The sequence below is a fragment of the Lipotes vexillifer genome, unplaced genomic scaffold, assembly GCF_000442215.2.
Source record: "Lipotes vexillifer unplaced genomic scaffold, Lipotes_vexillifer_v1.1 scaffold496, whole genome shotgun sequence".
NCBI classification, from domain to species: domain Eukaryota; kingdom Metazoa; phylum Chordata; class Mammalia; order Artiodactyla; family Lipotidae; genus Lipotes; species Lipotes vexillifer.
Window position 1 is genome coordinate 2,267,733 of NW_006786690.1, and position 12,844 is coordinate 2,280,576.

Consider the following 12,844-nt stretch of genomic DNA (forward strand, 5'->3'; position numbering starts at 1 on the left):
GGCTCAGAGTTTTATATATGGTAACTCAATTTCCACAATAACCATATCAGTAGATACAATCAAAACCCCATTTTTCTGGTGACAAAGTTAAAGCACTGAGTGGTTAAGCGCCCAAGGACACATCACAACTAAGTGTGAGCATGGTTAGGATCCTGAGTAACTGCACTTTCAGGCTAAATGACTCCCACTCAGGATGACTGCTCCCTGAGCCTGAGAAGTGGGGTGAGATAAGACCGTTGGTGAACTCTCAGCAGAGGGGAGGGGCTGGTTTCAGGATCAGAGAAGCGAGGAAGACGTTACACTGTTGTCTTGCTACCGGCTTACCAAGTAATTTAGAGAGATGCTGTCCTCTCTATGTCATTTCATTCACCCACAAGTTATTCCTTTGCAGACTCACATCCACAATGCGGTGCTGGCAGGAGGTGTGGCTGTGGGCGCCCCCTGTTACCTGATCCCTTCTCCTTGGCTTGCCATGGTGCTGGGTCTCGTGGCTGGGCTGATCTCCATCTGGGGAGCCATGTACCTGCAGGTAAGGAGCTGGGCAATGAACACCTGCTGCTTTGGCTTCCACGAGGGTCCAGGCCCCTAGAACATGGCGGCCCATCTTGTAGTGCCAAGGGCTGCATTAGGCAGCCATTGGCACTTTCTCAGTTTAGCTTCAGAGCTTGGGTGAGGGATCCACCCAAGTTGGATGGTGCATTTGTTAAGATCTGGGGAGCAAGTATCAGAACCTATTCAAGCTTTCTCAGGAATAAGGGGGATTTGTTAGAAGGCTACTGGGGTATCACTGAGCCCAAGGACAGGAATGCTGCTGGGAGCCCAGGAATAGCTGGCACCAGGGATACGAGTCTTGTGGGGAAACCAAGAAGTCCCTGCTCTTCTGTTTTTGCTTTTCCTGAACATCTGCTCTATTCTCACTCTGTAGACTTCCTTCTCCTCCTACTCCACATAGTGGAGAGTCGTCTTTCTCTTCAAGAAAGCAGCCAGGTGAAATCTCTTGGCCCCAGTTGCAAATTCTTTGGAGAAGGGGCTCCTTGGTCTAACTTGGATCATGTGCCCATCTTTGGCTGGGTGGGAGGTAGGGCACATCATACATGCAAGTCTGCTGTCCATGAGCCATGTGAATGGGGGTGGGAAGGGCAGCACTCAAAAGAGGGATGCTGGGCTGATAATCCAGGTCACGTCCACTTCTGATTATTTAGTCCTTCTTCTAAGTGGATGGATTTTTCTTCCTTCAATATGCAACATATACTGGTAACATCAGAAAGCGCCATTATAGCCGATTTGTTATCACACACTCTAAGAGAGATATTTAGGAGCAACAGATCTTCATAGGTTTGAAGACCTGATGGAGGAAAAAGGAATAGACTTTTGGGTGACACAAGAAGATGAATTTGGATGAACCGTGGATATTCAGGGAGGCAGTTTCAATCCCAAATAAGGAAGAACATACCAACGGTTCGATCTGACCAAAAGATGGGGTAGTCTGCTTTTCATCTTTGGAGTGGAAGGGCATGTCTTTTATCTCCTCTGGCTTTGAGATCCTCTGATGAAAGTAGGACATATTCAGCAAAACGTGTATCACGGGAATCCCCTGGCGGTCCAGTGGTTAGGGCTCCGAGCTTTCACTGACGAGGGCCCGGGTTCAATCCCTGGTTGGGGAACTAATATCCCACAAGCCGTGCGGCGTGGCCAAAAAACATGTATCACAAGTATCATGAGGCTCAGTGTCTGTCACTTTCTCTGTGCCTCAGGTTCCTTGAGTCTATCACTGCAGGAAGGATTCAAAGATGATTCACTGGGCTTCCCTGGTGGCACAGTGGTTGAGAGTCCGCCTGCCGATGCAGGGGACACAGGTTCGTGCCCCGGTCCGGGGGGATCCCACATGCCGCGGAGCGGCTGGGCCCGTGAGCCATGGCTGCTGAGCCTGCGCTCTGGAGCCTGTGCTCCGCAATGGGAGAGGCCACAACAGTGAGAGGCCCACGTACCACAAAAAAAAAAAAAAAAAAAAAAAAAAAGATGATTCACTGATTTTTTCATTCATTCATTCACTCATTCATTCATTCATTCAACACATTTGTTTTAACAGTCATCCTGCTTCCCAAGCTATAGTGTAGTGAAGGAAATGGACAAATAAACGCAACACAGTGTGTTAACTGCTACTGGAGCACATCTAAGCTGGCCTGAGATGGGTCAGGAAATGCTTCCCAGAGCAGAGAATGTCTCACCCGAGCATTGACAAAGAACTTATATTAGCCAGGGAAAGAAGTGGGAAATGTACTCCAGGCAGAAGGAACAGTGTGTTCAAAGCCTCAATGGCGAGAAGAGCATGTGGCCCAACCAGGAAACGGAAAGAAGTTCTTTGGGCTGAAGCGTAAAGTTCATCAGGGAGTGTGCCTCTCACCATAGCCTTGAGAGATGGCAGGTGCTCAGGAATACCTTCTGGGCGAGTTCAAGAGTCTGAATTTTTATTCCCAAGACAATGAGGATTCTAAGGAGGGAACTAGCCTGATCAAATTTGCATTGGTATCCACATCTGTTGGCTCCCAGCCATCTGGGAGGCCAAGTGATAAAATGGAAGGAGTACTGACTGGGCGTCTAGAGGTGTGGTCAGATTCTTTCCTTTTAATCAGCCATGTAGTCTCTTGGATGGCAGTTAGGTTTGGTCTAGACCAGTGGGTCTCAATCAGCCCCTGGGGACATTTGACAGTATCTGGAGACAGTTTTGGCTGACACACTTGGGAGAGGGGTGCTCCTGGCATCTAGAGGGTACAGGCCAGGGACGCTGCTAAACCTCCTACAGTGCACAGGAGGGCCCCTAGCATAACACAGAATTATCAGCCCCAAATGTGAGTAGTGTGGACAACGGACCAGCATTGGTGTCACCTGGGACTTTGCTAGAAAGGCAGAATGTCAGGCCCCAGACCCACTAAATCCAACTCTGCATTTTAATGAGCTCCCCAGGTGCTGTGAGTGCACATTCAAATTTGAGAAGCACTTATTTAGTTGAGTCCTAATGCCCATCCCCCTGGATGCCCTGGATGCCAAGGGTCTGTGAAAGGGTGGGTAAGGAGTATCAGTCCCACATGCAGATCTGCTGATAATGGTGTTTGTTCCCAGGTGTGTCTTCAACAAACGCTGGACCTCCATGACACCTACGGCGTGCAATATACCTTCGGCCTGCCGGGTCTACTCGGAGGGATCACCAACATTGTGCTGATGGCGCTTCAGGTCAAGTGGACCAAGATTTCCACGTAGGTCACTTGGCTCAGCCCCTTATCACCCCATCCAGCTCAGGAAGGAGTGTGCCCAGAGCCCTTGGCTGGGGAAGGGGGGTGGTTACATTCATGGCCGGGCAGTCAGAGGCCTCAGTGAATATTCGTTGGCCAATTTATTCTGAAATTCTGCCCAGCCCCTACTGTGTATGGACTTATCACCTGTCCAGGCCACTTCTTTCTAAAGCAGGCAGCTTAGGTGCAGGGCAAAGGCAGACAGTCCTGAGTCCTCCCCAAATGCAGGCAGAACAGGCAATCAGGCTCAAGCCAATTGAGCCTGTTTTTCAGTCCCTGGTGGTTTAGGTTGTGGTGAAGTGTGCTGTGGGGTCTTGACCTCTTACTAGCTGGGCCGTGCTACCTAACCTCTCTGAGCCTCTGTCACCCGATGGTAAATGAAGATAATGATAATTCCTCCCTGCATAGGGGTGTTGGGTGCTACTTGAGGCCAGGTACTGTGTGGTTAAGAGGATTTGATATGTTAGTGTAGGAAAATGCTGAGTACAGCCCATCCCTGAGACCCAGAGAGGGAAGGAGCTTGGCTAAGTTCACACAGTGAGGTGGGACCGTGGATCTCTGGACCAGAGTCAGGTCCTGTGCCCCCCAGACAATGGACAGCAATGATCAGAACCCTGGCCATCACCTTCTGGAAGTTGTTTATCTTCTTGTTTCTTTCCTTTTTTTTTTTTTTTTTTTTTTTTTTTGCGGTGGGGGGCAGTTGTTTATCTTCTGAATGTGACTCACATATAATGAAAGAGTGACTTGGGCACAGGGATAGATTTTTCCAGATGAACTGAGTTAGTGATAACAATAATAATATTACTGATGACAGTACTGTTTATTGACTGCTTTCTAAATGCTAGACATTATGCTAAAATCATTACATCATCATCTCATTCAATCCTCACAACCACCTGGTGAGGTATTATTAGCTTTCCCTAAGAAATGACACTTCGGGGGAGTTAGCTGTCCAAGGTCATGTGGCTGAAACCTGGCTGTAAAGGTTATGAGCACCTGCGGTGGGTGGTGAGAGCTCTTCGTTGTGGAGGTATCTCAAAAAAATCATGGAGGTCTGCGTCCCTCAGTTCTAACAACAGAGATGACCATAGCTCCATATTATAGGAATCCTCTATGAGCAGGTGAGATATACCTCCATGAGCTGCTTGGGGGTGAGGAGGACCCCATTTGGGGGTCGGGAGGGGATGGTCTGTGTAAAGCAGTGTATCTCTGTAATGGACGCCAGTGATGTGCCTGCCATTGCTTCAATAGCTGTGCGACTCTCAGCAAAGCTTTTTCCTCTCTCTGGGTTCCTGAGTTCCCCTCTGTAAAATGAGGGGTTGATCTAGCAGGGTCCTACACTCAGATACCTGTAGGGACCAGGCAGGTAAGGTTAAAACTGAGACTGATGAGGAGAGGAAAGTATGGGCATTTGCTCTTCAGTGCCAGGCAGCTAATACCGTGCAGGGTCCCAGGATAAGTGTGGCCAGATCTAATGACTTTTCAGAAGTCAGAAATCCAGAGTTTTACACGTACGTCCCAAGCATTGGCAAAAGATTCAAAATCATTAGAAACATTGTGTGGGCCAAATTCTGCTCGTGGGCTGCCGACCTGGAACTTCTGGACCACCTACACTTCTATCCCCCAAATTCTGTGATTCTGTGGCTCTCCTAGAACAGTGGCTCTCAACAGCAACAGCATCACCTGGGAGCTTGTTTGAAATACAAATCATACCCCACCCCAGACCCACACAATTAGAAATCTGGGGGCAGGCCCAGCAGTCTGTTTTAACGAGTCCTCTGTGTGATTCTCATACAAGCTCAAGTTTGAGAACTATTGGCCTATAGCAAAAAAAAAAAAAAAAAAGCAAAGCTGTCAACCAGCAGTGTGCTGCTAAAGGACTAACAACTGGCTCTCCAGGAAAACAAAGCCCTGACTTAGAGCATTTGCCGATTTCTCCCTGTGGCCAATTTCAAGCCATCGAGGTAACACCCCTGAACATGGAGTTGAGAAGAGCTGAGAACTATTGGCCTGTGTGTCTGTGTGAGCTGGCTCCAGCACCCCTCTGCAAGTCAATTCTCATCAGGATGAGACAGCCGAGGACCAAGAACTAGTCGTCTCTCCTCTGCGGGAACCTGGCAAAGGGAAGGGCACAGTGACAGCAATGACCCCTCTCAGGGAGGCCTCTGGTCTGCTGGAAGCAAAGGGCACAGGCTTCAGGGACAAACAGACCAAGGTCACATTTACCAGTTGTGTGACCTTAGGCATGGTATTCAAACTCTCTTTAAGTCTCAGTTTTCTATCTGTAAAATAGGATAATAAGATCCATGTCCCGGGGCTGCTGTGAAGATTCAGCAACATATAATAATTAAAGGGCTCTGGACAGCGCTTGGCATGGAGTAAACACCCAACACATGGCCCCTTTCTTTATGATGCTTACTGATGCTGCTGCCACCGTAGGAGGGGCATCTGGATGTAGTGGAAAGATGGGGAAAGGACCGAGCTGGCAGTCAGAGAGCTTTCTGGGAAGTGTGGATCAGCTGCTTTATTAGCTCTGTGTCATTGGATGAGTCAGTTGACTTTACATTCATTCCACAAACAATATTTGTCGATTTCCTATTTGGGTGAGCGAATGTAAATGAGTCAGATGCTGTGCTTGGAGGCTGGATGGAGCATTTTTCACAAATTGTGGGATTTTTTAAAACTAAATTTATTTATTTAATTTATTTAGCTTTGGCTGAGTTGGGTCTTCGTTACTGTGCGTGGGCTTTCTCTAGTTGTGGCAAGCAGGGGCCACCCCTCGTTGCAGTGTGCAGGCTTCTCATTTCGGTGGCTTCTCTTGTTGCAAAGCATGGCCTCTAGGCGCACGGGGTTCAGTAGTTGTGGCACGTAGGCTCAGTAGTTGTGGCTCACGGGCTCTAGAGCGCAGGCCCAGTATTTGTGGCGCACGTGCTTAGTTGCTCCATGGCATGTGGGATCTTCCCGGACCAGGGCTCAAACCCGTGTCCCCTGCATTGGCAGGAGGACTCTTATGCACTGTGCCACCAGGGAAGTCCCTCGATTTTTTACTTTCTAAATGGTATCTTGATGAACAGTAGTTTTAATTTTATCATAGTCCAATTTATCATTGTTCCCTCTACGTTTAGCTCCTGTGTGTCATGTTTAAGAACTTTTTGCCTACTGCAAGGCCACACAGGTGTCCTCCAAGGGCCGCTTAATAGTTTAAAGTGAAGCCCTGGGGTTGCTTTGAAGGAGAGAGGACAGGCAAGTATGTCCAAGGGGGTAGGCAGGGGAGATGGGTCTGATGGCCAAGCTGTACTCCATCTTGCCCTGATAGAAATAAAACCTTCATCTTTAATTGCCTAATGAGGAAACTCAGGACTGTGAGAGGTTAAGTGCCTAGGGTCGTGCAGCTAGTGACAGAACTGGGACTTGAACTTGGGTTTTCTGACTTCTACTCTAGTTCATCGTTCATGGGGTCTGAGAACTAAAGTAAAAGCCAAAGAGGATCTTGAAATCCCTTCTTCCCCTTCTACATGTCTGCATAGCTTTGTGGGGGAATGACAGTAATGTACTGCCTAGGGAGGGGACATTTGCTCTCCTGGTGGCCCTTCCTGACAGCATCACTACTGCTGCAGTCTTTTCTGGCCCCAATGACCTCTGCAGCCTGATGCCCAAATGTGACCACCTCTGCTTTGTCATTTCTAGGCTTGGCTACCAGATACTCACCGACTCCGGGGCATTCAGCTTCACCATCATTATGGGTGTGGGATCTGGTCTTCTGACAGGTCAGTGTGAGACCACCCTTCTTCCACCATTGTCCAGGGCACAGGGCCTGGGCCTAGACTGCACCTGCCCCATCCCTGGACGTGTATGTGCCCGTGCCCTTCCCCCTGAACCCACCCCCTCAGCTCCAGCCAAAGGAGGCAAAGAGCCCAGACCTTGATTAAAAAATAAAGGAACACAGAATTACAAACTTTCATAATTGGAAAGGTCCCCAGAAGTCACCTGGACACTGCAGCCTCTTGAGCCCAGGACTGGTGATTTCATCAAACTTTGCACAGAAGAACAAGGAGACCCTTATGCTACAGAGCTTACCTTTTACTCCCTGAGAACACCTAAATACTATTTTGTTCAGCAAATATTTGTTCAATATCTGCTATGAGCCAGGCACTATTCTTAGGTACTCGGGATACAGCAGTGAACCAAATTCCCTGGCCTCATCGAGTTGACATTCTAGATGGGGAGGGGGCTTTTACCATAAACAGAAAAAAGTAAAAAAAGTAAAAAAAAAAAAAAATACATGGCAACAATAACAAGATTATTTGGAGGAGGCAAAATAGAGAAGAATTTCTAAATATCTAGAAACATCAAGGAAGTGGTAAAAATAATAATTTTTAATTGCCTGAAATGAATCAAAGATTTATCTCCAGGATAACTTCTGTAAATAGTTCTAAAATGTATAATTAAAAGATCAATAGAGAAAAGGGAGATTCAAATTTGGTTAATTTGTAAAAAGACAAGAGAGAAGGAAATAAGTAGTAAATGAGAAAAGTTGTGTCAAATAGGACAAATTAAGATAGCAGATATAAACTCAATTATATCTTTGGTAACATTAGATGATGCAAAATATATATATATATATATATATATACATACATATGTGCTATGTCAGATAGTAATAAGCACTATGAAGGGAAATAAATCAGGGTAGGGGGAACGTAGAGTTATTGTGAAGGTGGGCTGCTCTTTTAGAGGGTGGTAAGGAAGGCCTATCTAAGAAGCTGACTTTTAAGCAAGGACTTGAATGCAAAAAACGAGGGAGATACCGTGTGTTTATTTGGGAGAAGAACATTCCATGAAAAGGGACAGCAAGTGCAAAGGCACTGAGGCAGGAGCATGCATTGCATGTTTGGGGAACAGCAAGGATGTCAGTGTAGCTGATGTGGATGGAGTGACAGGGAGAGTGGCAGGGGTTGAGGATAGAGTGGTAGCAAGGAGCCAGATCATTCTGAGAGATGGGAAGGCATTAGAGATCTGTAAACAGAGGACTGACGTTTTTTTGCTTCTTCAATATGACAGACCTGCAAAGAATCTTGGGGAGATACCAATTTGCCAGTCTTACATGCTAGGTGAAAACATGCATTCTGTACAGAACTGTTCACTGTTATTCTACAAGCAAACAGCTTTTATTGGTTAGACTTTCATATATTGTATCTCCAAGCATGGAGTGAATGCCAAATAAGAGACAAAATAGCATAAGTAGACACTAAGGAGTTGTGTGATCTTGGGCATGTCACTTTGGGCATTGGCTGGCTTCTCTGTAAAATGAAATGATTATAGTAATGAATCATATGGCGTCCTTTCAGCTCTGAAACATGTATGAAAGTACTGTTTGGAGTTTTAGAGCGTGAGATTGGCTAGAATTGCTTTAACGTAACAACTGGCCTCAGCTTTCGACAGAGTCTGAGGTGATTAATTAAATACAGATAAGAAAAATGTCTCCAGCCATCACTCTGCATTCTATTCGTGGTGGCAGTCCAACCCTGAATAGGGTTGCCAGATTTAGCAAGTGAAAACACAAGGCACCCAATTTGGAATTCAAAAGTAACTGAGCATCTTGTATTTTATCTGGCAGCCCTACACCTGGCCTCTCACACCATTTACCACTCTCCCCAGCGTGTGGAGGCTTCCTATGCTTCACTGAAGCCAAGAAAGAGAATAGAGGAAAGACACTCCTATTAATCCTTTAAGAGTTAAGACCAACCAGCTTTCCTCTTCACATGTTGCTTTCCACATGAGGGAGCCAGTGATAAAAAAAAGGACTTGGACAATGGAAGCAGAAAGAGGCCTCCAAGAGGCCAAGATGGCAACAAATTGACCCCCTTAAGCCAAGCATTTTACATGTGAAGAGACCCCGTTCCGTGGAGCTCGGCTATAGTATATGCACTTATTTAAGAAACCATCTTATCAAGCATAGTTATGGGGTTTCCCAGGTCAGGCAGATTAGAAATAGCAGATTAGACGTGGACAGGTTTCTAGAGGCAAGGCACCCTGGTAGAAGTTAGAAGTGAAAGCAGAGAGCCTAGAAGGAGAAGAGAATTTCCTAAAACCAGTCACAAGAACATGAGAAGCTTGGGCTGCTGGAGAACAGGCCAGTAACCTTCAGCAACTGTAACCCTTCTCCACGTTACACAGCACATTTCATAAAAGGATGTTCCTAGGAACAGTTCTGATTTTTTTTTTTAAGTCTGAATGTGTTCAGTGTTGTCTCATAAGACAAGAAAATATAATAATTTTAGAGGATTTGCATCAGATGAGTAAGCCTCAGCTATCTGGAAAATATATGTAGGCGACAGGGATAATTTCTGAGTAATTCTAGCTAAATGAGGCGTGCTGACTGCACTCTACGTGCCAATATCAGTTAAAGGCACGCACTATAAGACGAAAATATGAATAAGCACACACCTACTCTTGTTAATCTTACTATTTAATACATTGGGACTGATCATCATTAAAAATACACAGATAAACCTATCAATGGCATTTCCCTGCTTCACATGAAAGGTAAACACCACTTTATGTACTGGAAATTTGGCAGACTTTGAGTGACTGGGGAAGGCATAGGGCCCGAGCTCTCTGGGCGGAGGAGGGATGGGTGAAAAGAACAGGTAGAGAAGCAAGTTGTTATAAACTACTTTCCTAACAAGTGGAATCTTGAGCTGAGGTCACTGGGACTTTATGGGAACCAGTGAGGATGGACCTGCAGGGGTGGCTATTTGAGTCGCTCTCCATGGTAGCTTTTGCATTTTAAATGGACCAGCTCTTAAGAGGAGCACCGTTGAACAGGGTCCTTCTATTCTGTCTTGGGAAGTGTGTTAATCCATGACTATCGTATACCTCCCTGTGTAACCTAAATCCTTTGGATGTAATTGTTCTTGCCAGTTCCTTTTGAAGGATGTGTCTATAGAAATAATGAAGCTGGTCCAGGAAGGGCAGTGCTTCAATTTGTCTATCTCCTGGTTGTGGAAGAAAGAAAAAAAGGATTTCTGTTGAGATACCATAGTTGACTTACAATATTTTGATTAATTTTAAGATAACAAATGCAATCATCTAAGTGTGTAACATTTAATTATGAATTTAAACAGGTATGCTCTTAAACCTCAAAATATGGAAGTCACCTCACGTGGTTAACTATTTTAATGACCAAACTTTCTGGAAGGTAAGAGTTTTAACCTATTATTGTCTAAGGTGTTGAGTGAATGAACTTAAAAAGATACCTGAGTATATATGTTAACTTGGAGTTTATGGGAGTGAAGTAACAAACAAACAAATCCAAGATGTGTGTGTGAGCGTGTGTGCATGCGTGCGCGTGTGTGTGTGTGTGTGTGTTGGTGGGGGGGTGAGGACGTAGTAAATGTTCCCATTTCCCTGATGCCTCAAAATCACTGAGGGTCAGGGATGCGAGAACTGTCACTGGCCACATGTCTCCTCCCCACCTGGAGTCACCAAAGTGGGCGGGCGAACAGTTTGACGTGAAGGTGATGGAATCCTGCAGTGCAAGAGCCAGAAGGACCACAGGGGCCAGAGAGTCCAATCCCCTCACTTGATAGACCTCCAAGTGGAGCCATGAGTATCCAAGTTCTCACAGGGAGTGAGTGGCACAGCTGAAGAAATTAGAACTAGTGGACATGAGAAAACTTGCAGCATGAGTGTCTGGGGTTATTTAGTCAGGGGACATAAAGCTCAAGCAACTCAGCTACTGCTGAGGGTCTCTGTGATGTTGTAGTGTTTGTTGTCATGACTGGGCTAGAAAGGAGGTCAGGGCTCATTCCCTGAAATCCCACTGCCCTCCTCCCTTTAACCTACACTCACAGTTCACAAAGCACTCTGATGTGTGTCACCTTAGGTAATCTTCCAATTGATGCTGAGGTTGGTTGGGCAAGCAGGGACCCATATTGCCAAGTTATAAATGGGAAGTGGGGGCCGACAGAGGGCAGACTAATGCCTAGCATCATGCCTTTGTGAGTGGAAGCAGTCCTTCTGAGTCCCAGGCCAACCCTTTCTCCACCCAGCAGGCCAAGATACTGACCACTAAAGGGACAGAGAACCAGCCTTACTATAGGCCTTGGCATTTGTGTCTGTAGGGGCGAAACAGAGAGAACCTATGGAGAAAACCCACCTCGTCTCCCTTTCCTTCATCTCCGCGCTCTCTTTCCTCCTCTCTCTCTTGAAACAACTTTCTAGAGGTATACTTGACAATGAACTGCACATATTTAAAGCATACATTTTGATACATTAAACATGTTTGTACACCTATGAAACCATGACCGCAATAAAGGTAAGAACATATCCATCACCACCAAACATTTCCTCCTGACTCTTTGAAACTGCTCCCTCCTGACTCCACCCTGTTCCATCCCCAGGCCACCACTGAACTGCTTTCTGTCCTATAGATTAGCTTTACATTTTCTATAATTTTATATAAATGGAAGCACACGGCATGTACTCTTCTTCGTCTGGCTTCTTTTGCTCAGTGTAATTATTTGGGGAGTCATCCACGTTGTTGTGTGTAATCTGCCTCATCTTGCACCAGCTTCTCTCTATATGGCTTCTCCCAACAGCTAGTCTCTCCCAGTCCCCTGCAAGTGTTCTTGCCCCTTTAGCAGAAGCAGGGTGATCTAGTGAAAGGACTCAGAAAACTGGCTTCATCCATCCATTCATTCCACAAGTGCTTATTGAGCAACTATTACATACCAAGCACTCTGCTCATTAACGAGAGAGACAACAAACGGGACAAATATCCAGCTGAATTATTTGAGTTGCAATAAATACTTGCTGAACAAATGAAGAAAATCTGAGGAACACCCCTCCTCCCAACATTAGCCCCTTGCAGCAGCAGGTGAAATGGAGATTGTGTCTCTGGAACAAGAAGACCTGGATTCTAGTCACCATTCTGCAAGGTCTAATGTAGGCAAGACCCTTGACCTCTCTCACTGGTAAAATAAGAACAGTAACCTTCGTTCTACCTCACTGGGTTGTTTTGAAGACCAAGTGGGGTCATAACATATGTGACCACATTATGTAAAATGCAAACTGCCATGTGAATGTGAAAGTTTATTACTAGGGGTTTAGACAACCACCAAGGAATGTGTAAGCCTAACAGCTATCACTTACTGCAAGCCTATTGTTTCCGATTCTGTGCTGGATGCTTTTCAACATTATCTGATTTTATCCTCGCCAAAACCCTGCATAAGAATAAGTCTCCCCGTCTGCAGATGAGGAGTAACTTGTCCAAAATGACAGAGCTAGTAAATGGAACAGGAGGAATTTGAATCGGTGTCTGTTTGGCTCCAAAGACACAGCATGTATGTGTTGTGGGCAGCTACTGGAGAATGGTTATTTCTCCCCTCATCTTCTGATGTATTTTTTTTACAGCTGAGTAGAACTATTTATTCAGCAGTGTAACACTTATAGCTTGCATTTAAAAAGCAAGAATACAAACTTCCAAAGCTGATAAATCCAGAGGTGATTTTTTTTTTTTTTTTGGTAAACCATCCAAAAAGACATTTTAA

General features: G+C 45.7%; 1 protein-coding gene across 2 annotated transcripts in view; it reads left to right on the forward strand.

Annotated features, from left to right (window-relative positions):
• LOC103071481 (RH-like protein) overlaps positions 1 to 12,844 on the forward strand; it is a 33,375-nt gene that overhangs the window by 18,328 nt on the left and 2,203 nt on the right. The window contains exons 6-10 of one of the 2 annotated variants that reach the window (XM_007459143.1): positions 392 to 529; positions 3,121 to 3,231; positions 6,549 to 6,568; positions 6,978 to 7,057; positions 10,418 to 10,491. In XM_007459143.1, the coding sequence (XP_007459205.1) occupies positions 392 to 529; positions 3,121 to 3,231; positions 6,549 to 6,568; positions 6,978 to 7,057; positions 10,418 to 10,491 (423 nt within the window). Of the gene's footprint in view, positions 1 to 391; positions 530 to 3,120; positions 3,255 to 6,548; positions 6,569 to 6,977; positions 7,058 to 10,417; positions 10,492 to 12,844 lie in introns of both variants that reach the window. The other variant, XM_007459142.1, reaches the window with a different exon arrangement.